The sequence below is a fragment of the Eublepharis macularius genome, chromosome 1, assembly GCF_028583425.1.
Source record: "Eublepharis macularius isolate TG4126 chromosome 1, MPM_Emac_v1.0, whole genome shotgun sequence".
Taxonomy (NCBI): Eukaryota; Metazoa; Chordata; class Lepidosauria; order Squamata; family Eublepharidae; genus Eublepharis; species Eublepharis macularius.
The window spans coordinates 22,971,480-22,997,809 of record NC_072790.1 but is presented as its reverse complement, the minus strand read 5'-3'; the positions used below and the strand labels follow the sequence as shown (position 1 = coordinate 22,997,809).

General features: G+C 45.1%; 1 protein-coding gene across 1 annotated transcript; it reads right to left on the bottom strand.

The window, feature by feature from the left end:
• Positions 1 to 14,008: 14,008 nt before the first annotated feature.
• PAQR8 (progestin and adipoQ receptor family member 8) lies at positions 14,009 to 24,328 on the bottom strand. Its single transcript, XM_054987957.1, has 2 exons — positions 24,284 to 24,328; positions 14,009 to 15,352 (listed from the first exon to the last, which is right to left on the bottom strand). Exon 2 carries the CDS (start codon positions 15,320 to 15,322, stop codon positions 14,261 to 14,263), a length of 1,062 nt encoding a protein of 353 aa, XP_054843932.1. The 5' UTR covers positions 15,323 to 15,352; positions 24,284 to 24,328; the 3' UTR covers positions 14,009 to 14,260.
• Positions 24,329 to 26,330: the final 2,002 nt, after the last annotated feature.

Genomic DNA, 26,330 nt, shown 5'->3' with positions numbered 1-26,330 from the left:
TACCCTGCCTTTATTCCCAATGGGCCTCAAGGCTGCTTACATCATTCTCCTTGCCTCCATTTTAACTACACAACAACCCTGTGGAGTAGGTTTGTAACTGGCCTGAGGTCACCCAGTGAGTTTCCACGGCAGAGTGGGGATTTGAACCTGGATCCTAGTTAGACACTCTAACCACTACACCACACTGGCAATAGGACCAGGAGTGCAAAGTGAAACAAAGTGAGCAGCAATGTGACTTATACAGTGTGTGTGTGTGTGTACAGTATATATATACATACATACACGTGTGTGTGACTTATACAGTGTGTGTGTGCTTGAGTTCATGGCGTTTGCTGTTGCAGAGGCATGCAAGCGTCTCTCGCACCAAGACTCTCAAGGAAAGAGGCAGTTGAAGTGGAGGCAGGCAAATAAGGGACATCACATCTTAAATGCATTCCTGCTGTTGTCCTGAAGACCAACACGGGCACCTAGCAGAAAAGCGGGAAATGTGCTGATAAGAGCCACCAACATGTTCAAGGATTCAGATCAATTTTCCTGCAATTAAACTTCAAGGCGTCTGAGGCTACTTCGTTTACAGGAAAGATAATAAAAATAACTGTGCTTATGTACTGCTCTTCTAGACAGATTAGTGCCTCGCCCAGAGCGGTGAACATGCTAGTGTTGTTATTATCCCCACAATACAGCAGGGGAGCTGGGGCTGAGAAGAATGGCTTACCCAAGGCCACCTACTGAGCTCATGGCAGTAGCGGGATTCGAACCAGTACAATGCTGTTTCGCAGCCAAAACAAATAATAACTATGCTAAAGCAGCTTGTGGGGATGGGAACAAGCAGGGCTTTTTTTCAGCTGGAATGCGGTGGAACGGAGTTCTGGAACCTCTTGAAAATGGTCACATGGCCAGTGGTCCCGCCCCCTAATCTCCAGACAGAGGGGAGTCGAGATTGCCCTCCGCAATCTAAACTTCCCCTCTGTCTGGAGATCAGGGGGCGGGGCCACCGGCCATGTGACCATTTTCGCCGAGGGTGATTTAAACTTTTAAAAACTCCCTCCTTGTTCCAGCTGACCCAACGTGACGTCACTGGTCCTGGGAGCGTGCACACACTTTGCACGCGTGCATGTGGTACCAGAGGCACCACCTCCTGCCAAGAGTTGCCCCTATGCTGGCAATCTACTGAGTTCCACCACCTCTTTTCCTAGAAAAAAAGCCCTGGGGACAAGTAATGAAGATCCTACAAATATAGAACACTATGTAGGGGCTGGAGTAAGCAATGATGAGTTTCTATCAATTTGCTTCCTTTTGATCTGGCTTATTGCCCGTCTGTGGTCATCTCCTGTAAGAACACAACTTAAAGTGATTCAACGGAAGTGATGGGCGGTTGAAACAGGATGAACAGATGAAAGTATTTCTCCATAACAAAGGAAATTAATTTGAGGAATCTATTGCCAGAGGAGGTAGAGCAAGCCAGTAATTAATCTAGCTTTAAAAAGCAAATAAATTCATGGGATACAGGCACTCTATGACCAGCATGTGTCCTTCAGCAGCTAGCCGCAATAACCAAAGTGAACCTCCATGGTTAGAAGCAGTACATAGCAAAATACCATTAGCTAGGATTTGATTGCAGTACTCTGCCTTTGTCCTTTCACAATCATCAATCTGGCGTCTACATGAAATGATTGCGTAGTACAGGGAACCTTGGTTTGAGCAAGCCCAGTTTTTATGTTCCTTCTGGTGGCCCCTACCCTGTGGAACGGCCTGCCTGAGGAGGTCAGGACAACTCCCACTCTCCTAGCTTTCTGCAAACGATGCAAAACCGAATTATTCAAAAAGGCTTCTGTATTGTAGAGAGGGGTTCTCAGATGCTTCACTAATGAGTTAAGGACCATAGATTTCAACACTAGGTTGGCTTACGTACTACCTGTTGTCTTAAATATGTGCTCCTATGAGCTTGTGCTTCATGTGGTCTAATGTCAGCCCTAGAATTGCTTATGTTCTGTTTCAGCATTTCTTCTGCTCTGTATTGAATTCTAACTAATATTATGTCTTTGTAAAATTGTATTTATTTATTGTTTATGGAAATGTCCTTGAAATTTACTGTACTGATTGCACACTGTAATCCGCCTTGAGTCTCAGAGAGAAAGGCAGACTATAAATGACATAAATAAAAATAAAATAAATAAAGGGCTATGCATAAGATTGCAGATTGTGAGTTGGGAAATTTCTGGAGATTAGAGTTAATCCTAACAATGTACTGCAACTGACCCTCCTGTGAAACCCATGGCTTCTCATCCACATTTCTTTCTTTTTACCAAATGGCCCAAGGAATGTACTCTCAGTGCCAGCTTAATCATACAGGAAGCAGTTTGCACCTTAAAAACTAAAAGAAAAATATCATAAAAGAGCACTCTTCCCCAGCCTATGGATGAGGCGGGCAGATCAGCAGCATAGCTGAACCCGCTTGCCTCAAATTTTGTGAAAGAAATGCGCTATGCGCTTGTGTATTCAACTGTAAAATTCCCTTTTTCAGGATACCCCTCAGTGCCAATTTACAAGTTTGTGAGCAAGCAGTCCATTACAAGGACTTCTCCTATGAATGGATTTTTTTAAAATAAAAAAGTGGGTGGGGTGGAGACCTTGGCAACAGGGACAAATGAAAGACCGAAAAATGATCCTCATTGGTTCTCTAAAGTAATTAAACAATTGCCAACACAGCTTAGCTTTTATGTAGATGGATGATCCTTCCCCCCCCCCCCCGCCTTTAAGACTGAAAATTGTTTTGTTATCCATTTCTATTATTTTATTGCATGTGTTTGCCAATTGCAAGCTGCCAGGAGGAGGTATCTGAAAGGGTCTCATAAAAAATTCCAAAAGAAATTTACAAACAGCAGTTCAGTCCCAAGAGACAGTTCTGAGCAAACAGCTGAGAAATCCCACCTACCAAACCCCAACTTTCCCCAATGAAAGACATCCTGTGGGCGGAGAAGCCGGGCACTTCAGAGAAGGCTTCTCACCTTTTACAAAGGGACATAAAGAACCCCACCATCTGTCCAGGCAGCACAATCACATGTGACAAAGAGGAGGTGGAAGATATCTGCAGCACTCCTGTGGGTGGGGGGACATATCTTCCTATGTCACCTCTGGGCTCCACCACTTCCCACTTCCCACCCCCTCCCCATACCCACCCCCTCCCCACCAAAATGGCCTCTGCAAAATGTTTAGTTTGTTTTTAAGGGGAGGGGGAGAGTCAAGATCCTGGCTTAATCAAAGTCAACAGAATAAAGACACCAAGGAGCACATGCTCTCCCAAACCTCCCCTCAGAAAAATAAGGCGATGTAGAAGGTGCATTATTGATTAAACAACTTTTTTTCCTCTTAAGGATCATTCCTCAACCGTGCCAGCAACTAGGTTATTCTCCATCAACTTCTCCTTCCCTGCAGCATCCCCGTCCCCCAGGCCCCCCCCCTCACTGTGCCCAGGGAGATGTCCAGCCACCCCCTGGAGATTAATTGTAACCAAAAGAGGCTGTGGTTGTTGTGGGTTTTCCGGGCTGTATTGCCGTGGTCTTGGCATTGTAGTTCCTGACGTTTTGCCAGCAGCTGTGGCTGGCACCTTCAGAGGTGTAGCACTTGTGACACTGAGAGATCTCTGTATTTTGGTGCTACACCTCTGAAGATGCCAGCCACAGCTGCTGGCGAAACGTCAGGAACTACAATGCCAAGACCACAGCAATACAGCCCGGAAAACCCACAACAACCATCGTTCTCCAGCCGTGAAAGCCTTTGACAATACAAAAGAGGCTCTCTTGGTATAGAACACAAAATCCAAGATGGTTAGACCACTCCCAGGAGAATAAAAATAAGCACATAAGGGTACCTAAAAGAAAAAGACTGAGTTATTTTTAAAGAGACACTCTCGCTGGGTTGATGTTCAAAGTGTTGCGGCCATTTACTGTATAGAATTATTTATTCATCAGCCATATTTACTGTATTTATTGGATTTACTATTGAATTAATGTACTGGAATGTGTCTTTGGATGGTTTAGCACTTTATATTTACAAATGCACTTAGTCAGATTTGTATCCGATATTGTGATTATTTTTATTCTCCTGGGTGTGGTCTAACCGTTTTGGTTTTTACCCCACCCAACCCCGGAGGTTGACAAGCCCAGTCGTTGGGGCAGCTAGGCTGTGCCCAGGCTGGCTGCCTGAGCTCAGGCAGGGCCTATCTCCCTCCCTTGCACTGCAGGGACTCACGGTGGCGCGCACACAAGGTAGCCATCGCCCGGACCCGGGGGGGGGGTCAAGCAAGGCCAGAGAGGGGGAACGAGGCCACTCACCCCTCGCCCCTCATCCCACCCGCATGGGCCAGGCAGACCCTGCAGGCTGCCAGTCTGGGGCTGCCCCTCCCAACCAAGCCCCCCGAAACCGCCACCCCAGGCCATGGCCACCAGATCTCCCAAAGACATGCCTGAGCAGTCGGGTCAGTTCACTCTCCAACCGTTTCAGTCACCCCTCCTGCAGCTGCTTGCATTCCTCAACCGAGAAATTAACACACACACACACGACACACCCCAACACAAGATCTCAGCAACAGGTAAAAAATATAGCATTTGTAAACATAAACCCCCTTTGTCTCCAGGGGGGGGGAAAGTTTGCAAGAAGCAAACAGTTGTTAGTGGAAATAGATAATATGGCTCCACCCAATATCCAAATGTAGTAAATAATTCTCCCATACAGAAAAGTTGGAGAACGGTCGGAGCACGGACAAAGAAAGATGCATCGTGGGTACCATGCCTAATAGGGAGGAATGGGAATGGAACCCGTGCCAGCAAGAAAACAGGTTCGAGTGCAGCACGGTCGCATCGTGCAAGTGAACAGGAAAGCAACGGGGAAACACATGTAAGTTCGTTCGTGTGCCATTTGTATGTAATTCATCTTGTGTGTTTTGGTCTTATGGTACATACCAAAAACAATCTGACCACATCCAGCTAAAAGTTGGTACCTTAAGTGTGTGTTTGGTCCTCCCATTTTAAGATTCTTAAAAAGTGCTCAGCTTTGGTGGTGCTCCAACACTTTGGTGCTAGAAAGTGCCATCAAGTCATAGCTGATGTTTATTTATATCACACCTTCAGCATTAGGACACTGTGATATAAGCAAAGAAATAGAAGGCAGGCCCATCCGCTCAGAAGCACCAGCCACATACTGACATACTTCCAATGCAATCTGAGGCTTAACAGATTTCACGTCACACCAAACATTTTGAATTTTTTTTATACTTTGGAATTTTTTTTTGTTTTGCAACATTTGTTAATACAGTACAAATTTTGAAATGTTCTGAACAATACAGACATGGACACAGAAAGGAAAGGTAGTTTGTGATATCCAAACCAACACTCTGCCCTCCTTGGGGAAGAAATATAAAATATAAAATTTGTTACTTTCAGTAACAAATAATGCCTTTTTAATTTTTTTTTTTAAAAAAATCTACAATTGAGAGGTGTAAATTACCCAAGGCATACCTGTAACCTGGAGTATATTCCTCTTTTGTTATGATGGAGCATTGGAAACCCTAAGTATCGGTATTTCAGCTTTCACTGCCCCTTGATACCAAAACCAAATCTGACGGAAATGAACAACTATGCATAGAAGACATGAAGCTACAAATGGCAAAATGCTTAGCTCTAACCCACTTGTTCTTTGGAAACCAGTCCGGAGTGGTGAACATGTAGGACTGCATTCTCTGACTCATGAAAAAGTAAAACTAGCAGAGGATCTGATACTGCTTGTAATGATTTCAAATGGGGGTGTGTGTCTTTAAATGCTTGGTGTGGTACAAAGAGTGGAGGTGAAAGAGAGGGGTGGGCGAGTGAGATGACTGGTTGATGATGACTGGGAGGGTGGGCGGAGTGAATGCGGTTTTTAGTTACTGAGTGGAGACAAAAGATTCAGTCAGGGCAAGAGAGGCGAGCTGTGTGCCGCCTGCGCCAGTCCAAGCATTTCTGAGAAAAATATCGAGTCTGGTTTTAGCAGGCAAGCTGTGTGCAGCCTGAGCTTGTGTATGTTGTCTGAGAGAAATATAACCTGTGTGGGAGCCTGAACTGTGTGTTTGTGAAAGAACACTCAGTCAGAAAAAACAGGCAAACTGTGTGTGCACCTGAGAAAAGGTCTTTCTTGTAATTGGGAAATAAGTATGAAAAGCAGGCAATCTGTGTGTGAAGCCTGACAGAAGATCTGTATGACTATGAAACTTTAAGAAACAACACTCTTTGAAACCATCACGCTTAAGAAATAATATGAAACCAATACGCTTCTTATAAAAGTTACTTTTTTTTTATATATCCCAGTCTCTCTCTCATTCCTATATCCCACTCCTATCCTCAGGGCCACATAGTACCACGAAGGAGCCTGACACTTAGGCACATTACTAAAGGGGAAATTTAAATAAAATATCTTAGAATATAATTCCTGGTGGCAGCAATCTACCCAGAGGGTGTGAGAGAAAGATTAAAGGCAAATGGCTGTTGTGGGTTTTCCGGGCTGTATTGCCGTGGTCTTAAAGGCAAAATCTACCCAAGAGAATGGAAGGGTCTCGCAACAGTGCTCTTCCGACCCTTTTCCAGCAGCTGTTCAGTTTTGCTTATGGTGACATCAGACTGAACTCACTTTCCCTGGCTGAATCTCCCTGGAAATGTACAAAACTTGGAATTCTGGGAAGTATCTGAGGAAAGCCTGTGAAGGTAGCTGAAGAGGATTTGAAAAAGGAGATACAGTCCCATTTTCTTTAGGTTCCTTTCGTGACTTAACAACCTACTTGGTCCGAATAGTTGCCTTCCAAATAAAACTTCCAGGATTGCCAGGTTGCCCCTGGCGGGGGTGATGGCAGGTGGCGGGGGGAGACTTACCTTGGTGCACGCATGCTCTGATGATGCAACGATGTCACTTCTGTTAGTGATGTCATCACCACCACACCAGAAAGGCTCTTCTATTTGGACAAAAACTCTTTTATGTGTTTTGGCCAAATGCCAGGGCTTCACCCAGTGATGTGAAGATGCTACTTCTGTGTGTACAGGAACTGATGTCGGTGCGCTGGGGACAACTTCATGTCATCCTATGGCAGGGCCTGAGGCAATCCCGGTTAATACTCCTTTCCCCAGCCGAGCGGTGGCAGGGAACAGAGTCTGCCCCCAGTAGGGGGCTGGCAACCGTGCTGCATTCAGAAGGATTCCTGTACCTCTAGGCCCACTCATACCAACCAGAAACATTTCCATCCACCCTGTAGGATGAGGATAACACTTTTAAAATCAGTGGTTGAGTCAACAAAGTATATGTATTAAGTTCAAGTAATGACCAGCAGAAGATGTGCTTTGTGAAGTCACAAGAAAGCAGACAGAACCGGTATCAGTATATTTTATTTAAAACAGCAAAGCAATTTTAGTCAAATTAGCTTTACATAGGGACCTTTAGTGAGTAATCAATATCAACAATAAAATGAGACCAGTAGCTTGGCTCAGTGTAAGCTAAACACATCTATGTTGTAAAATCCACAGGATTTCTCATTCTTTTTTTAAAAAAATTGTAACATTGGGGCTGATGAAGAGCTTTGCACAAATGTTTGCACAATGTTTTGTGTCATTTTGATATGTCTTTATAAAAACTTGGTTCTACCAGTAGGTGGCGATCTAGAATCACCAACTGATACAGCCCATCAGTCCAGAGTGGCGGACATACCCATCCTCTCTCCCATTTAGGCTTTATAAATATCCAATGTGAAATGTCACATGTTGCTTTTTCTAGGTTAGTCTAGTTTAAATCTCCTGCGGCAGCTTAAAATTAAAAAAACCAGATTCGTTTACTGCTTAAAGCCAGTAAGAATTTCTGAAACAATTTAAGGCACGTTATGGATAGTGTTGTCTCACACAAACAACTTTTGGTGTCCTTGAATCAGAAATATTAAATTAAACGCCCTTTTATCTATTCCATAAACCAAATACAGTTACCAAAACTCGTGAAGAAGTAAATGAATCAGGGCAACTACACATTAAGGAGAACGGAGTAGCGGGATCCTTTCCCTTTCCCCGCCAACGAGCCATGCTGTAGTGCTACAGCTCATGTCAGCAGGACACGGGGGGGGGGGGGAAGGGGCTATCCCATGCCATTTTGATAGTGCCGCTCAGCTCCACCCTCTCTCTGGAATGGCAATAAAGTGTCCTGAAGATGGACCTTCCTCCTCCCCAGCCACAGATTACCCTTTAAACTCGACTAAAACAGGATACTTTAAAATCTGGTTTAAAACCTCAGGAACAACAATGCTTGGGGAGAGGACATCATGTGGATCTGATACGGTTGCCAGGTCCAGGTTGGGAAATTCCTGGAAATTTTGGCGGTTTGGGGAGGGGAAGGACCTCACCAGGATATAATGCCACAGAATCCACCCTCTAAAGCAGCCATTTCCCCCAGAGGGACACATCTCTATGGCCTGGAGATCAGCTGTAATTTCGGGAGCTACCACCTGGAGGCTGGCAACCATAATCCCCTTTAATGTAAAGTCCCCATGTTTTCCCTGACTGGGTGTGTGTGTGTGGAAGAAGCCTTATTATTTTATTTACTTCATTTATTGCCTGCCTGCCTTCCTCGCTGGGACTCAAGGTGGATTACAAAATTTAAGAAACCATTCATTCGGACAGCAAGGATGCCCAATAAGCCATGCAGTAGGATCCAAAAAACAACAAATGAAATAATACAAACCAAAAACTGCCTAAGGTATGACAATCCCATAGTTTAGAAAGTGGGTTGCAAAGGGAGAAGATGGTGCAGTTAGAGATGTGAGGGCCCAGGAAAGAAAACAGAACAATTCATGGAGAAAGAGGGGGTTTTAAAGGCCCTCCAATGTTTCCAGTGCATTTTTCAAAATGTATGGTATGAAAAACAGTCTGAGGATCTTTTTCAATTTTTCCAATGGGAAAAATGGGAAAGGCTGGGGAATCCTGAAAAAAAAGTATTTCTCCCCCTTTTACAGTAAGTGAAATAAAATACACAGAATCTGTAGTATGAACATATTTATGTAAAACAAGCTACAGGATTAGATAATGATAAATCCTGTGTACACTGTAGACACATATAGTATGTTGAGTTATGCAATTTGTTTTCTACCTTCAAGTTTTATTTTTTCCTGCCTCTCAGACGGCAAAAATTAACATACACGTGTTATGATAACACGGGGTGCAGCAGTTTGCAACTCTTTCTCAAGTATTGGGTATGCTTGCAATTTCTCTTATTCAAAACCGAGGTATTTATAATTTTAAATTGCATAAATATGCTAAATAGTACAATTTTATATGCTAACTAAGTTACAAAGACTACATTTTATGTTGTTAAATCGGTTTTAAAAATTTAGTGGGAAAGTATTGCTTATATTTTAATTTCCCCCCCGAATTTCCATTTGTTTTTTACTTAAAAAAAAGGATAGGGGTTTGCTTTTTTAAATTTTATATCGCTAGATTCAGTGAAAGGAAGGTGATACAGACAGCAACTGCACTCATTTTTATGGTGGCACCTTCAGAAGGATTAGCTCAGATGAGCAAAGCTCTTGCGGTAGAGCTTAGCGGAAGAGGTGGTCCGGCAGGTATGTGGGTTCAATGTCTACAACTGCTTTGTAGATGATAACCAGAACTCAAATCTGGTAACTGATCAGTAACCAACGGACTGTCTGTAGAATGGGTGTGACAGGCATGTTCTGCCTATCGCCCAATAGTAAGCAGGCTGCGGCATTCTATACGGCATACCTGAGGGACCACCTTTCAGCGGGCCGGCAAGACAGAGATGTTCCACCAGGCGTGTGGTTGAGGCCAGAATTAAGTCCACCAAATGAGCCTCCCTACTGGCCTCCTGCCATTTAGTTCTCTGTATAGTGACTGAACACCCCCCCCATGTGATGTGTAATATCAACTTGCACCTCTCTCTCTTTTTTCTATGTTGGTGAGCAGGGAAGCATGAAGGGGCCCCATCTTGGGATGTCTGAATCGATTTGATTTTAATTCTGAAAGTTATACTTCTTGAGATAGTTGTTTTTATTGGTTATCGTATGTATTTTTACCATTGTTGTACCCTGCCCTGAGTCAGCTTGTGGGGAGGGCGAGTTAAAAATCAAATAAACTAAACTAAATACATTTTCATGAGCCATAACCTGCTTTATCAGATGCATGTGCCAAAAAGCGCACGCCTTGAGGTGTCACAAAACTCTCTAGTTATTTTATCAAAATTGTTTCACACCGCCCTGTCTCCTCATTGAGGTACACCCAAGGATACTTTTCTTTTTTTAACATGGTCAGCATTTTTAAAAAATGTCTCTTCCAACACCTGCAGAACAGATAACAGTTCAAAATGTTGGACTGCAGTACCATACACGTCGTAAAATGTAAGATGGCTGTCAGAAATGAACTAAACTGGCTGCTTCGGGTACTTTGTTAATTGTTACTGATTTTTAACTGCAGCCTAGTCCCTAGGTTATGCGTGTGGAATCGCATCTGAAGTGCTGTTTCCAGCAATGCGCTGTCAGATGACAGAGAAAGGAGAGCGCATGGCTTATATCTCCGTAGCCCATTATATTCTTTCATATTGCTAGACATTGCCTTTTGGGCATGATTTCTTATATGTAGCTTTGAACATACCAAACACTTCAAAAGTAGGCAAGTGTGCATCTGAAACAGCCCTCAATTGTACAGGGAAGATGAGGTGGACAGGATTTCGCACCAGAAACTATCCTTCAGGCTAAGAGGAAATTAATATTTCATGGGTATTCACTACCAACAAAGAAACTTGGACTCCATGGAAACGGAGGAGAGTGTTGCTTGTCCTAGGCCACAGAGCCACTGCAGTTCCCATTTTGTCTGTTCACACTCAAAGCCTAGTATGCGCTCATGCGGCGCTAACAAAAGAACGGCTCCCTATCTCATTACTGAGCCCAAAGAAAGTAATTCTGTGGTTTTAAATTTTCATGAACAGTTCTAGCGCTCGACTCTCATACGTCAAGAGAAGCCGGAATACAGCTCACTTTGATACTTGACCGGCGCCTGTTTTTTAGGGCCTGGAGAAAATTCATCTTCTGAAGGAAAACACCTTCTAAGGAATTCGGTTTGAGGGAGGAGGAGGTGGTTTGGTAGAAATTGATTTTTTTAAAAAAAAATCCCAAAATTACCTCAGCAACAAGGACCTGTCAAAGCCAGTCTATTACGGTTTCATCTGACAATATGATGCCCCTCACCTGCAGCAGCAATTTTCTGTTCTTTTCAAATCTACAGGCAGGTGTCACATTTTTTTAAATTTTCCTTGCCGTGAAAAAACAATCCTGGACGCACAGTAGGGAATGCACCTCTGCTAGAACCTTTCTGCTTATATGACAATTACCCCCTTGCAGTCTAACATGGTACAACGTGCTTTATCATCGCTCATTTTGATACACGTACAGATCTGGCCTAATTGCCCATCCCCAACTCAAGGATTTCGGAATTATCGCTCCAGGACTTCAGGGGAAATGAAGTGGGTGTGGATCATTCCATTCAGTGTATCTGATCCTCCACAGCTACACAAGTCCCAGAGTCCAGTCCACGGGCGCCCCACTCATGACAAGGCAAACAGGAAAAGCAGAGCCTGTTGCTTATATAGCACTTCCTTAAGCAACGCTCCACCTTTTTTAAAGAATTTTTTTTTCTTCCGCATTGCGTGGTTGATTTGATAGTGCTGCCCCGCCCCATGCCTTAGCTGTCAGATGAGGTCATTCACCTGGTAGCAGAGTAGGAGTAAATTTCCTAGATGTTAAGAGAAAATCAAAGGCCAGGAAGGGAAAAGAAAGATGAGCTACACTATTCCAAAAACTGATTTGGGCTCTGGCATACACTAATCCAGCTATGCAGAAATGAGATAAACGAAGCTACCCCAAAACAGCATCTCTTGGAAATATAAGGCGCTGCTGTTCTAGAGGGGAGAAAGGGGGACTGATGGACCCTTGCAATGAAAGGAACTAGGAAAAAACCTGTAACGGTGCGAATAAAGAAAATCTGGATGATGGAGCAGAGGGCAATGGTATATGGCTATGGATTCTTGCTGGCATTTATCTTCTCAGAGCTAAACTACACAAGATGAATTACACGAGGACGCTCAAGTGAAGGGAGATGCAATGTTAGCGGGGAAGCGTAGTTTGAATTTCACCTCTCTCTACAGAGCCAACTAGATCGCTCCTCAGAGGGTTTGTTAATTTTACCTCTTTGCAGAGCCTTCAAAGATTGCTCTTCAGAGCCTCCTGGAAGGCTCTGTCAATTACTAACAAACCCTCTGAGGAACGATCTTTGCCGGCACTGTAGAGAGGTGAAATTCAAACTACGCTTCCTGGCTAACATTGCATCTCCCTTCCCTTGAGTGTCCTCGTGTAATTCATCTCGTGTGGTTAGCTCTCAGTAGCGCAGAGAAGCTCTGCAAGATAACCTGATCTGCAAACCTGTTCTTTCTCCATCCCATTCACGGCCCCCCTCCATCTGTTGTGTTGAAACTTTCCTCTCTCTCTCTCTCTCTCTCTCTCTCTCTCTCTCTCTCTCTCTCTCTCAGCTTTTCCATTTGCTAACACTTTCAAGATATCACAGACGGAATCTGTACCTTACCTGAAACATCTCCAAAATAGAACATGTACACACAGGGCTTTTTTTCTGGGAAAAGAGGTGGTGGAACTCAGTGGATTGCCCTAGGGGAAAATGGTCACATGGCTGGTGGCCCCACCCCCTGATCTCCAGACAGAGGGGAGTTTAGATTGCCCTCCGCAGCGCTCAGCGGCGCAGAGGGCAATCTAAACTCCCCTCTGTCTGGAGATCAGGGGGCGGGGCCACCAGCCATGTGACCATTTTCAAGAGGTTCCGGAACTCCGTTCCCCCGCGTTCCCCCTGAAAAAAGCCCTGCGTACACACACAAAATGACCCACAGAAAACTTTCTCCCGATCCGTTCAGAAAGCGGAGTGGGGGATAGAGATAGCTGACGACTAGTGAGGAGGAAGGGGGCTACCATTTGCTGTCTTTGATTAAAGCAAAAAAAGAGCCCCATAAAAGAGGAAAAATATTATTTGGACCTACTAGCCCAGTATTTCTTACTTGATGGAAAGACTGTGATGGTACACTCTCGCCTAGAAACAAGTATTCATAAATACCTAAATCAGGCCCAAATAGATTACCGAGACCAAATATTATACATGTATCATCCATATGACCATTGACACATGTAATATTTACTCCTGAAACAGAATTCAGGTAAGAGCTTCCGCTAGAGTTGCCAACCCCACATTGGGAAATTCCTGGAGATTAAGGGATGGAAATAGAAGAGAGCAGGGACCTCAGCAGGGCATAATGCCATAGAGTCCCCCCTCCAAAGCAGCCGTTTTCTCCAGGGGAACTAACCTTTGTACCCTGGAGATCTCCAGATCCCACCTGGAGGTTGGGAATTCTAGGTTCAACCCTAGTGGGCGACTGCAGCTGAATTCAGTCGAAGCACAATCAAGGCCACCAGGCAGCTAAAATTAAATTAACCAAATTAGGTTACCGCATCATTCTATGAATCTTTCCTCAGAGTATCTGTGGCCTAGTTCTCATTGAGGGGGCAAACAAATGCCTAAATTGAACGTCTTCAGATTTCAGGCGGAGGCTCACAGGACCAAAAGCTCCTTCATATCTCCACCCCCAAATCCCTGCACATAGATAAGCAGAATGCCAGGAAGAAGGCTAGGTTAGAACGCTTCTCTCAAATATGCTAATTTTCTAGGAGTGGGAGTGTGAAAAGCATTCAACTGTATGAATCTCCATCTGCAGTCTGAACTGGTCCAACCTAGATACAGATTTACCACCTTCATGTGAATCAGGTCTTTTGTGATTCGATGGTACTCCCCTCCCTTCCCCTCTGATTAGCCTTCAATTCTTTCTTTTCTTTCTCCTACTAATCACCAAATAATTTAGAGCAAGACCATCTAGAAAAGCCTGATTAAAACAACATCTTCAGTTTAGGTGTCTTAAATGCCCTTTGCCCAGCAACAGGCAGTCACAATAATAATTAAAAAAATGTTTAGGACATAAGGCAGCTTTGTAGTTCCAGACTGCAATAATTCCTTGCTTATAATATACAGAGGCAAATCATGTTGTTAAGTTCATTTATATTATAGTATTTAGATGTAGTTGTTTTCTGTTGGTTTGCTTTAAGCCAACTGGGACTGAACTCTGCCCACTCGATAGAGCCTCAGTTTTCCTTTCTGGCCAGTTCCACCTTAATCTTGCGCTGCAAGAGGTGCGCGGTGGCAGCGCTGCAAGCCACTAGGCCAAAGAAGGAGCCACAGGACAGGATGACAGAGAGGGGACTGTGCCGCCTGAGGAAAATATCTTGCCGGTTTTTGTAATCCAGAAAAATGGCCTCCAGTTGAGAGAGTGTGCAGATAGCCAGAAAGGTATGGAAAATCTGGTGGGCGTGGCCGACAATATCGCAGCAACCTGGGAAATACTTCTCAGGAACCGGGCAAGAGAAGAAATAAGCACTGACCAGGAAGAAAAGTATCTGGAAGGTGTGGTACCAGGCAGCCGTCTCCTCACATCCTTCGAGGTGGCACACGATCACACGGTGCGCCACAGGACTGATGTCCAAGATGAATGCCAGCCCTGCTGGGATCACCTGACATATTTTTCTCATGATGGGGTAAGGGCGTCGGTAACGGTACTTGGCATAGCAGCAGCCGGTGCAAGACAGCCACCCACAGAAAGCAGCCGCCGGCAGGAAGAAAAGCCAGAACTTGTCGTACCACGCTTGGTCAGAGCTGTAGTAGAAATGGGCCAGGGCGCTTCCATACTGATAGATGCTAACCCCAACGTAGTCTACAAAGTAGAAAGTGTAGTGCGACATCTCTGACTTGGATTGCAAGAGGTGAGCCAAGAGGCTGCACGTCAGATACGTCACAGAGGAGAGGACGAAGATGAAGAGAGGCAAGGAGTGGACCTCCAACGATAGCTCCTCGGCTTCCGCAAAAGCATTAAACCTCAAAAGCACAGCCAAGGCAGCCAGCAAGTGAGTCCAGACATTGACGACCTCGTTGTGTTTCTGGAAGAGGCTGAGGAAGTAGTAGCGCCACTCTTGACCCGTGGGGCGGTAACCAGCTTGTATGTACGGCTCCCGGAAGAGTTGGGGCACATCCGACTCTTTGACAGTGCAGGGCATTTTGGGGAAGCCTTCTTCCAAGATCTTCGGGAGACGACGGAGTTGTTGCCCGCTGATGGACAGAGTGCTGATCCGTTCTAAGATGGCTGTCATCATGGTAAGCGTATAGCAATGTTGCACAGATTCCTGAAGCCAAAAAAAAGTAGTTAGCAATGAAATAAATTGGGTAAAAATAACGGAGAGGCAGTATTTGGCTCTCTCAACATACTTCTAAGGTTGAACGCAGGGGCAGCAAACCACCTACACCCTGATTGGGATCTAGACTGCAACATGAGCGTTTATTTAGCCCATTTGTTCCTGAGCAGTTTTCCGGATAGCAATTCACACACACACACACACAAACTGCTGTGACTAAGCTTAGTGGTGGAAAGCACCATCAAGTCATAGCCATCTGCTGCAGTTTTCAAAGAAAGAGACAAACAGAGGTGGTTTGCCATTGCCTGCCTCTGCAGCCCTGGTCTTCCTTGGAAGTCTCCCATCCAATTATTAACCAAGGCTTTCCCTGCTTAGCTTCCAAGATCTGACAAGATTGGGCTTGCCTGGGCTATCCATGTCAGGGTGTTACTAAGCTTAGCAGGAGGGGAAAAAATTCTGAAGGCATGCTATTGCACATACACACATCATTTTTTCCTGGTTACTGGGTGGGTGGGGTGGTATAAACTGAAGTATATATACATTGGTATAAATCCAAGCATATTAAATGCTTTCTAATCAAGCAACTTATTTTACTACTTTAATGACAAAAAATGAATCATTAATGTAGTTAATATATAACATTGTATTATTTGGCATATTTACAACATTTTAAAGTATAGTAGCCTTTGGGGTTTTTCCCCCAAGCAAAACTGCAAATATATCCAATTGGGACATAATAGGATTGCCAATTGATAGGTGGGGGGCTGGAGTTCTCCAGGAATTACAAGTGACCTTCCGACTACAAAGATCATTTCCTCTGGAGAAAACGGCAGCTTTGGACGGTGGACTCTATGACACCACATCTCCACTAAGTTCCCTCCTCAAACTCCATCCTCCTCAGTCTCTGTCCTCAAAATCTCCAGGAATTTCCCAACCTGGATTTGGCAACCTTGAGAGGTGATGTTCTGACCTATATATGATCCCTCTTTATGTCCTGAAGGTAAGAAAATCTCTATGACTATGGATACCCCATTTTCTATTGGTTCTACACAATAACATCCAGCTTCTTGTATGTGACCTTCCACAACGACCTCACACTTGGACAGTTCCTTTAAGAAGCATTCACTTTTCAAATTCTGATTTTTAGAACCACTCACTACCACTCTACATTCTCATTGAAAAGGTCTGCAAGACCTCTTTAAGAGCTCGTTTCTCTTCATTAATAGAGCCTCAGATTAGACTTCTATTCTCCTGGTGCTCTCTAATAATCCAGCATCTATCACCTGTGATCAAATGACCCCTTCAAGAATCGCATTGTGATACTTCCCTTTCCTTTCCTTTCTTTTTTGTCATTCTATATATCCAGGGCTTTTTTTCAGCTGGAACGTGGTGGAACGGAGTTCTGGCACCTCTTGAAAATGGTCACATGGCTGGTGGCCCCGCCCCCTGATCTCCAGACAGAGGGGAGTTGAGATGGCCCTCCGCGGCCATCTCAGCTCCCCTCTGTCTGGAGATCAGGGGGCGGGGCCACCAGCCATGTGACCATTTTCACCGAGGGTGATTTAAAAACTCCCCCCTTGTTCCAGTTGACCCAAAGTGATGTCATTGTGTGGTCCTGTGCTGGCAACCCACTGAGAGCGGAACCACAAGTGACAAAAGGCACAGATTGGACACTTGCCAGCTTCCCTTAAGTTTTGGCGGGAAATGTAGGCAGCTTGGCAGAATGTTGGACAAGTGACAGTTGAAAAGTCAATTGGACAGCAGTCGGAGAGCCAAGCTGCAAGACCAGGATGCCTACATTTCCCATCAAAACTTGAGGGAAGCTGACAAGTGTCCAATCTGTGCCTTTTGTCACTTGTAGTTCTGCTCTGAGTTCCACCACCTCTTTTCCCAGAAAAAAAGCCCTGTATATATCTATTTTCTTGTTCAGTAATACTGATTTTTTTTTTTGTCAAACAGGCAGCCACTTAAATACTCCCAGTGCAGAGGCTGGTATCTTGAGCACACTCAGTAAAACGAGGACTTGCTTTTAAATTAATATTTTGGACTGAAGTAGCCATGTCTCCAAGACATGTTTTGTATATCATGCAACCTACACATTGATTGTGCAGATCCAACCTCCTTCCTCGGGCATTTTCTATAATTTTGAGGAAGTACCAACAAAATGATGAAGAGGCGGGAGGGGTGAACCTCCTTCCCCACTTCTGCACACGCCAAGAAAGATGAGTCAGTCGCCTGTTCTGGCTGGCTTCTTCAGGAGAACAGCAAAAGGTGTTGGGGAGAGTTGCAGAGAGAGGGCAGATGACCTCCTGCTTTTGCTGCCCCAGGCTTTTGCTTCTGATGGCTGCTGCTCCTCGGCTGATGTGGAAGTTCCACACCTCTCACAAGCTCTCACGCCGCCTGCAGTCATAGCTGCCAATGCCGCCTGCAGGCCCTTTCCCCAATGGTGCTGGGGGCAGCTAGCAGTGCCACGGCCACGGCCACCAGGAATGCTGATGCTTTGCGCACCTCCCATGTGCCCTTCTCCAACAGCTCTCGGCAGCAGGTGCAGCTGGGACCAGAGGTGACAAAGCACTCACAAGCAGGCAGTGGGAGGGTGTGTGCGCAGGCATCAGAGGAGAGGCATGAGTAGGGAGCCAGCAGCAGTGGGCCCCACCAGAAGCCATGGGGGTTGCCAGGTCCAGGTTGGGAAATTCCTGGAGATTTGGGGGTGGTGGAGCCTGAAGAGGGTGGAGTTTGGGGAGGGGAGGGGCCTCCGTGGGGTATAATTCCATAGAGTCCACCTGTCAATACAGCCAGGTGAACTGGAGATCAGTTGTAATTCCGGGAGGTCTCCAGCTATCACCTGGAGGCTGGCAATTCTGCTCCATCTTGCCATGTGCTGCTGACAGCGTCTCTGGACGTACTGCATAAACCTATGCATGTCTACTCACAAGTAAGTCCCAGTACGTTCAACAGGGATTACTCCCAGGTAAAGAGAGTGGAGCCTGACAGCCCAATCCTAATCAGGGTTACTCAGAAACAGGAGCCATCCCCGGCAACAGGATGTACTTCCACGTAAGCACAATCCGTAATTTCTTTACTAAATTTTTATCCTGCCTCCTCCTTTAAAGAGTTCGGGATGGTATACATGTTTCCTTCTCACTGTTATTCCCACAACGACCCTGTGAGGTAGGTGAGGCTTAGAGCTGGTAACTGGCCTGAGATCACTCCATAAATGTTGTGGTTGAATAGAGATTTGACGAAATCCCTCAAATACTCGAATTACCATAGAATACCAGTACTGCCGCTTTAAACACTTAGACTCTAGATCCCAATATATGGAATTTTATGACCGAGAGATTCTCTTATTGGTGTTTAAAAATGAAACACGAAGCAGAGGTAATCAAGATTTCTAACATCTCACTCTAAAAAAACCCAACTAGGCAGCTATACTTCAACTAATGTTATCACGGTTGCTAAATCTTTCTGCTGTACATAGCCCCTTCCTATCACAGTCTGTGGTAGCCAAACACACTATTTATTGGTGACAATACACAATCAAAACTTAGATTGTAAATGAAAGATTCTCAAAAGAATTGTTAAGTAATTCTGAACCCCAAGTGGAGTTCCAGTATCCCAGCAGACTTGACAAGACTGGCTTGTAACATCTGTAAAATGGGAACAGAAGGTGACTGTGGCAATGAGAAAATTAACAACAGTGAAGCTCAGTGGCATAATATTAGAAACACTGGTAGATAACAGAATTATGCTTTGATGGGCAAATGTTTGGCCCTCAGAATAAAGGTGTATGGAAGGAAGAAACAATTGTGTTGACTCAACTTGCTGGTAGTCCTCTTTGAAACTGGCAAACCAACTATACGAATATGCGTCAATGGCAAAATTAACATCTCACGTAAATAATAAGCCAATTATAGAATTTCAGGAAAAATTGAAAGCTTTTTTATTATTATTTATCAATTGTGCCAGCCACAATTGATACAGTAAGGGAACTGGAGGGCTGTCTTCCAGCCCATTTTTGGATCATTTCAGCCTGGTCTCGCAGGAGGAGGTGGACAGGATCCTGCAGCTGGTGAGGCCCACTACGTGCTCCCTGGACCCCTGCCCGTCATGGCTGGTGAAAGCCAGTGCCAATGGGTTGGGGGCCCAATTGGAGGTCATTATTAATTCATCATTGAGTTCCAGGGGTTTTCCCAGGGTGCTAAAGGAAGCCGTAGTGAGGCCTCTTTTGAAAAAACCATCTTTGGAACCCACTGACCCGTCCAGTTACTGCCTGGTATCGAACTTCCCGTTCTTGGGAAAGGTGATTGAGTGGGCAGTGATGGATCAGCTACAGGTGTTCCTGGAAGAGACCTCAGTCCTGGACCCATACCAGTCCAGGTTCCGTCTGGGTCATGGGACGGAGACAGTGTTGGTTGCCCTCACGGACGATCTCCATAGGGCCCTGGATCGGGGCGGCGCTGCTCATCTTGTTAGACCTTTCAGCAGCGTTCGACATGGTCGACCATGAGTTGTTGGCCCACTGCCTCGTCGATGTGGGGATTCGTGGAACGGCCTTGCAGTGGCTTCTCTTTTATTCACGGCTGGGGACAGAGGGTGGCTCTGGGGGAGAGAGAGTCAACACGCCAACCTTTGGAGTGCGGCGTCCCACAGGGGGCGATACTCTCTCCCCTGTTGTTCAATCTTTATATGCACCTCCTCGCCCAGTTGGTGTGGAGTTTCAGACTGGGTTGTCATCAATATGCAGATGATACCCAGTTGTATCTGTTGATGGGGTGGCTGACCTGACTCTGCCCCTGACACCTTGTTGAGAGCTCTGGAGGCCGTGTCTGGTTGGGTAGAACAGAGCAGGCTGAAGTTGAATCCCGAGAAGACAGAGGTCCTGTACTTGGGCCGTGGACTCTCAGAGGTAGGGATCCTTCTCCCGGCCTTTGGGCGGGCACCACTTGAGCCTATACCATCGGTTAGGAGTTTGGGAGTGAATCCAGATTCCTCCTTGTCTATGCAGGGCCAGATTGTGGCTGTGGCTCGGGCAGCCTTTTTCCACCTTCGGCAGGCCTGGCAACTGGCGCCCTATCTCTCAGCTCAGAACCTAATGACAGTGATCCATGCAACAGTCATTACAGAAGGTTAGACTACTGTAACTCGCTCTACGCAGGGCTGCCCTTGGGCTTGATCCGTAGACTTCAACGGGTCCAGAATGCTGCTGCGTGTGTCCTAACTGGAGCTTCGTGTAGGACACACATTACACCTATCTTGCAGCAGCTTCACTGGCTCCCAGTAGAATTCCAGATCCAGTTCAAGGTGTTGGTTTTGACCTATAGAGCCCTAAACGGACTGGGACCAGCATACCTAAGGGACGGTCTCTCCCTGTATGTGCCCCAGAGAGCACTTCGTTCAACCAGAAAACTTCTACTGGTGGTCCCTGGCCCTAGGGAGGCTCGGCTGGCCTCTACCAGGGTCAGGGCCTTTTCGGGACTGGCCCCAACCTGGTGGAACTCTCTGTCTGAGGTTCCTCGGGCCCAACAGGGTCTTGTATCATTTAGGTGGGCTTGTAAGACAGAGATGTTCTGCCAGGCATATGGTGGAGGCTAATTTTAGCCCATCATTGCCGAGCCTTCCACCGGTCTCCCTCTACAAGGGGTATGGAGAGTCCACTCACGCTGGTTGCCCCGAAAGGGGTACAGCATTTTACCTGTTGCTGTTTTTATGACTGATTTTAAGTTGAATTTTAATCAATGTTGTACCTCACCCTGAGCCCACTTGCGGCGAGGGTGGGTTAAAAATAAAATAAATAATAAACAATAAATAATAAATATTATATAGCTGAAAATTAAGAATAACTAGGAAAAACTATCAGTAAAATAGATTAGTTATAAAATTTGTAATTAAAATGTTGAACATAAATATATTCTAATATAAATATTACTGTATCTATAGAAATTGTATTTAGAAATTTAATGAAGGGGATGGTGAGGAGAAACATTCTGTTTTATATATTTTGGTATGTATAACTATCTCTGATTTACACAACTATGTTATATAATCCCTTTTTTTCTTTCGGTATGTCCTCTTACCAAGGCTTTTTTTCTGGGCAAAGAGGTGGTGGAACTCAGTGGGTTGCCCTCGGAGAAAATGGTCACATGACTGGTGGCCCCGCCCCCTGATCTCCAGACAGAGGGGAGTTGAGATTGCCCTCCGCGCCATGCGGCGTGGAGGGCAATCTCAACTCCCCTCTGTCTGGAGATCAGGGGGCGGGGCCACCAGCCATGTGACCATTTTCAAGAGGTTCCGGAACTCCGTTCCACTGCGTTCCAGCTGAAAAAAAGCCCTGCCTCTTACTATTATTTTGTTTTTCAAAATAAAAATAAATTACTTTTTAAAAAGAAGCTGGCAAACCAATGCCCCAACATTGGCACACAAAGTACCTTTTCCAAGGAATCCTGGAGTGAAATCAGTGGCTCTTTGAGTGTACCCTGCTTTCCTTTCACAAAAATCGGTTACTCTTCAAGGATTCACATTTGGTCCAAGAATCACCAGTCTTTGTCTTAAATATTCCTATTTACCACCCCCTTTCTGGCAGGTTTCCTGTGGTGCCTTAGAAGATTGTACTAATTAGCTTAGAGTAACATGTAGTAAAACTTCAATTTATGTGCTATAAAATGTTTTAATTACATGTCACATTTAAGTTTTAATTTTTGCAGTGACTTCATAAAGATGTGTGCTAACACAAATATGCAGGGGCTAACTGAGTGTGTGTTCAAGCTCTCAACAAAAGTTCTGTTGTTGGAGTTGCCATAAAAGGTTGTTAATTCCATCTCTTGCATCCTACAGATTCCAGCTGAACACCACACCTCAGTGCAGATCAAAAAAGTGCAGCTCTTTTGGTTAGAGCGCTTCAGCAAGACTGGCAACACAAAAAACTGAACAAAAAACCCAAATAAGAAGAATGAATTCGTCTATCTAGGTTGGGGGATTTGGCATTCTCTGTATATACTGTACGAATACACACAGTAAACGAACTGACATGCAAGCCATATTTCTTCAGCTTCCCGAGGTTTTCCCAACTGCCTTACTTTAGTCAGGGCCTTCCGAATTTTACTTTTAGGGTTTGTAGGACAGTAAGTCACTTGTGATTTATAAGACTGGTATTTATTGAGGGTTAACAAAGTGTCTGGGAGTCTGGTTACAGACGTCTAGTTACAGAGGAAAATCAAGCAAAGGTAGACTTACTCAGAGCCAAGCTACAAGAGACGAATTACATGAGGACGCCCACGTGAAGGGAGTCACAATGTTAGCCGGGAAGCTGAGTTTTAAAAGAGATCGGAAGGCTTTGTCAATTTCCCCTCTCTGCAGAGTCAGCAAAGATGGCTCCTGAGAGGGTTTGTTAATTTCCTCTTTGCCTCCTGATGGCTCCTCAGTTTCACCTCCCCTTCTAGGAGGCAAAGAGGAAATAAACACCACCACCACCCCGAGCAGCCATCTTTGATGACTCTGTAGAGAGGGGAAATTGACAAAGCCTTCCAATCTCTTTTAAAACTTAGCTTCCCAGCTAACATTGTGACTCCCTTCACATGTGCGTTCTCGTATAATTCGTCTCTTGTAGTTTAGCTCTCAGATCCTCTTTTGTGATGGTATGTACTGGTGATGAGTACTGGCACCTTTTTCAGGAATCCCCCAAGTCCTGAGGGGGAAATTCATAGAAATTGGTGCAACCTTGTATAAGAGCACTGGCACATTTTTTAAAGGCACTGAGCTAACTGCATCCCTCTTCTGAAAACCGGGGATCGCTGGCAGTCCTTTTGAGATGCCACTCCACAGATGAACTGCTGGTTGGATATTTGCACAGGAATTGCATTGCACGCAAGCGGCAGACAGGGTTGCCAAGTCCCGATACCCTCCTGGTGGGAAGGGGAGGGATCTGGCACTTAAACTCATGCCAGCAGCGTAATGTTCCTTCGCGTGCGCACTTTGGTGCCTGCAGATTGACATCACTTCTGGAAGTGATGTCATCGCGCTGGCCATGGGAGTGCTCTTGAGCTCTGTGCAGGGCCAATTCTGCCCATTTGGGCCCAAAATTGGCCCCAAACCAAGTGGGTGAGCACGCCCAGGGCTGGCACAATGACATCACTTCCGGGAGTGATGTCATCGCGCCTGTTGGGTGCGTGCACACAGCACACATTCCTGGGGTGCCTGCTGGTAGCAGGCCAACTCCAGGAGCATGCCAACTCCCACTGATCGCTGGGCAATCGGCGGGCAAGGGGGCAAATCCCCAGGAGTCTGCCTGCCACTGGCCGGCAGGAGAACCTTCTCTCTATGGCCTAGAGATCAGTTATAATTCTGGGAGCTCTCCAGGCCCCACCTGGAAGCTGGCAACCCTATACACACTCATTTACATCAGACCCTTTCCCAGAATCCATCTCACCACGTTCTACAACTGGAGAACATATATTATGCAAACAGCTTAGAAAACCAGTTTGCATTGGCTCAGGCAGACACGTTTTTGGAAGCCTGAGTCACAGCCACTGGTTTAGCGAGATCTGAGTCTGGTAGCATCTTGAAGACCCAACAGCATTCCAGGGTATAAGCTTGCAAGAATCAAAACTCCGTTGTAAGGCCTCAGGGATCTCCGTTCATACTTATATCTGATGAAGGGAGCTTGACTTTTGCAAGCCTGAAAATCTTGTTAGTCTTTAAGGTGTTGCTGGACTCAAATCTTGCTCTTCTATTGCAGACCGACATGGCTACCCACCTGAGACCCTGGTTTAATGATTTAATAAACAAATCAAAAATCAGTTATCATTGCAAATAGCAGTAGCATTCTAGTCCTAGGAACACCCAGAATTCCAGTCCACATTAACCCCAGTGCCCCCCAACCACCTCCAAATTTCCTCCCCGCAGACAACTTGGTTGTATATTTACCTCTTGGCTCTTAAGGATGGGAAGGACCTGTTTTACCAACGGAAGTCCGAATTTCAAAACACCTTGCGGTATTTTGTCTTCAGATGCAAGGTGGATTTCCCAACTACCAAAGCATCAGAACAGAATCACTAAGAACTGGTAGGATTTCATCCAATCAGCTGTGTGAGAAGTTGCCGCATAAGTCACGCCGGATCATGCCCAGAAGAGCCACTTAAGTTTTAAGAAACAGAAGCAGAAAGGGTTTTTTCCACACCATTTTTTTCCAGGACCATTAACAACTGCCTTAATCCGACTCGGGTGTGGGAACTTCAACAACCACTTCTGAGTTAACTCAAAGAAAAACATTTGTGTTCGGAGCATTAAATCCGTGCCAATACCTCTTAGGAAATATCTTGATATCAAAATGATACGGAACCCACTTGGGAAACAGCAGAAGAATCAACAAGCTTGCAAAGTTCTTCTTTTAAGCAAATTCCATGACGTTAGCAAACGGGAACCGGTTGCCAATGTTCAGCAGTTCTGTGCTGACAACGAACAAAGCAGTGCACAATTAACATTACAGAAGGAAAAATCCAAGGTCAGCCCCCCATTTCACATCCACAAAGCATCTATTCTCTCCTTTCTGTGTGGGTGTAGCATTCAGCAGAAGAGCTGGATTCATTTAATAATGCATCTATTTCAGCCTTTAGTCTCTAAACTGGGAGGCCTGGCAAGGCAGTCCTGAACAAAGTTTATACCATTCTAAACCCAGTGACTTCAATGGATTTAAAAGGGTGTAAATTGGATTTAGGACTGCACTCTTGAGTTACTCTGGGTCTCACCACACGAGACAAAATACACACGAATTGCACGGGTAATTCGAGAGTATTCTGTAATTCGAGTGTATTTGAGTGTAATTCGAGTTGTAATTCAAGTGTATTTCGTCTTGTGCCGTTTGGTTTGACCTGATGGCTATTTCCAAGTAACAGCCTCTGCAAGCCACTTATCTGGAAACTCGGAAACAGTGCATGTGTGGGGGCAGGGGACTGGCTGGTGCACTTATGCTTACACTTACAGCCACCGTGGACTGTGGAAATTTATTGCCATCTTTCCCCAGCTGTTCCCTTTTTGCACGAACACACGACGCTATGATTAAAACTCAGGAGACTCAATGTTACCCTTCTTACCTAACACAGTGCCTAACAAAGATTTTAAACAGACATGTTGTGCTTTGTTTTAAAAAGGCCAACATTCTACCCCAAGAAAAGTAGAATTCTAGTATTTGATCAAATAATATTAATTAAGCTAATTTGCACATGTGCATATTTTGCATAGTTTATTCGGCTTCTGTTAGTCAGAGAAAGGAAATGCAGCTTTGCAGAGTTCCAAGCTTCTCCTCGGCCACCTGAAATCCTTATCAGTTGCTGCTCCCAGTTTCTGAGATATTTCTAAGACTGGCCGCTTACTTTCAAGTATATCTGCAGAGCCGTATGAACTAGAAAACTGGGTTTGGGGTTTTGAACACAAAAACTGAGATTGGCAGCATTCTACACCCAATACCAACTTTTGGGCTTATGGAAAATAAACATAGCCCTGCAGTCGTTAATGGTCCTATACCCGGCAGGATTGGGCCCCTGTAGAACTTTAAAAGCAAAATATAGGCTTTCAAACAGTGAAATGTAATACTACTTAAATGAACAATTTCTTATTTCATATACATTACACCACTTGGATTTTATGAAGCATTAAAGTATAGTCGAAGGCTTTCACGGCCGGAGAACGATGGTTGTTGGGGGTTTTCCGGGCTGTATTGCCGTGGTCTTGGCATTGTAGTTCCTGATGTTTCGCCAGCAGCTGTGGCTGGCATCTTCAGAGGTGTAGCACCAAAAGACAGAGATCTCTCACTGTCACAGTGTGGAGAAGATGAGGTCATTTGTATCTACTGTAAAAACCTGGATACCTTGGTCATCCGCAAAGCAAACTTTCAGTTAGGTCACAAGGTCTACAGGAAACCAACTCACACTGATCGGTACTTACACAAAAACTCCAATCACCACCCCCGACAGAA

Excerpts from the sequence above, each read along its gene's own strand:
- PAQR8 (XM_054987957.1), bottom strand. The coding sequence starts at position 15,322 with ATGATGACAGCCATCTTAGAACGGATCAGCACTCTGTCCATCAGCGGG.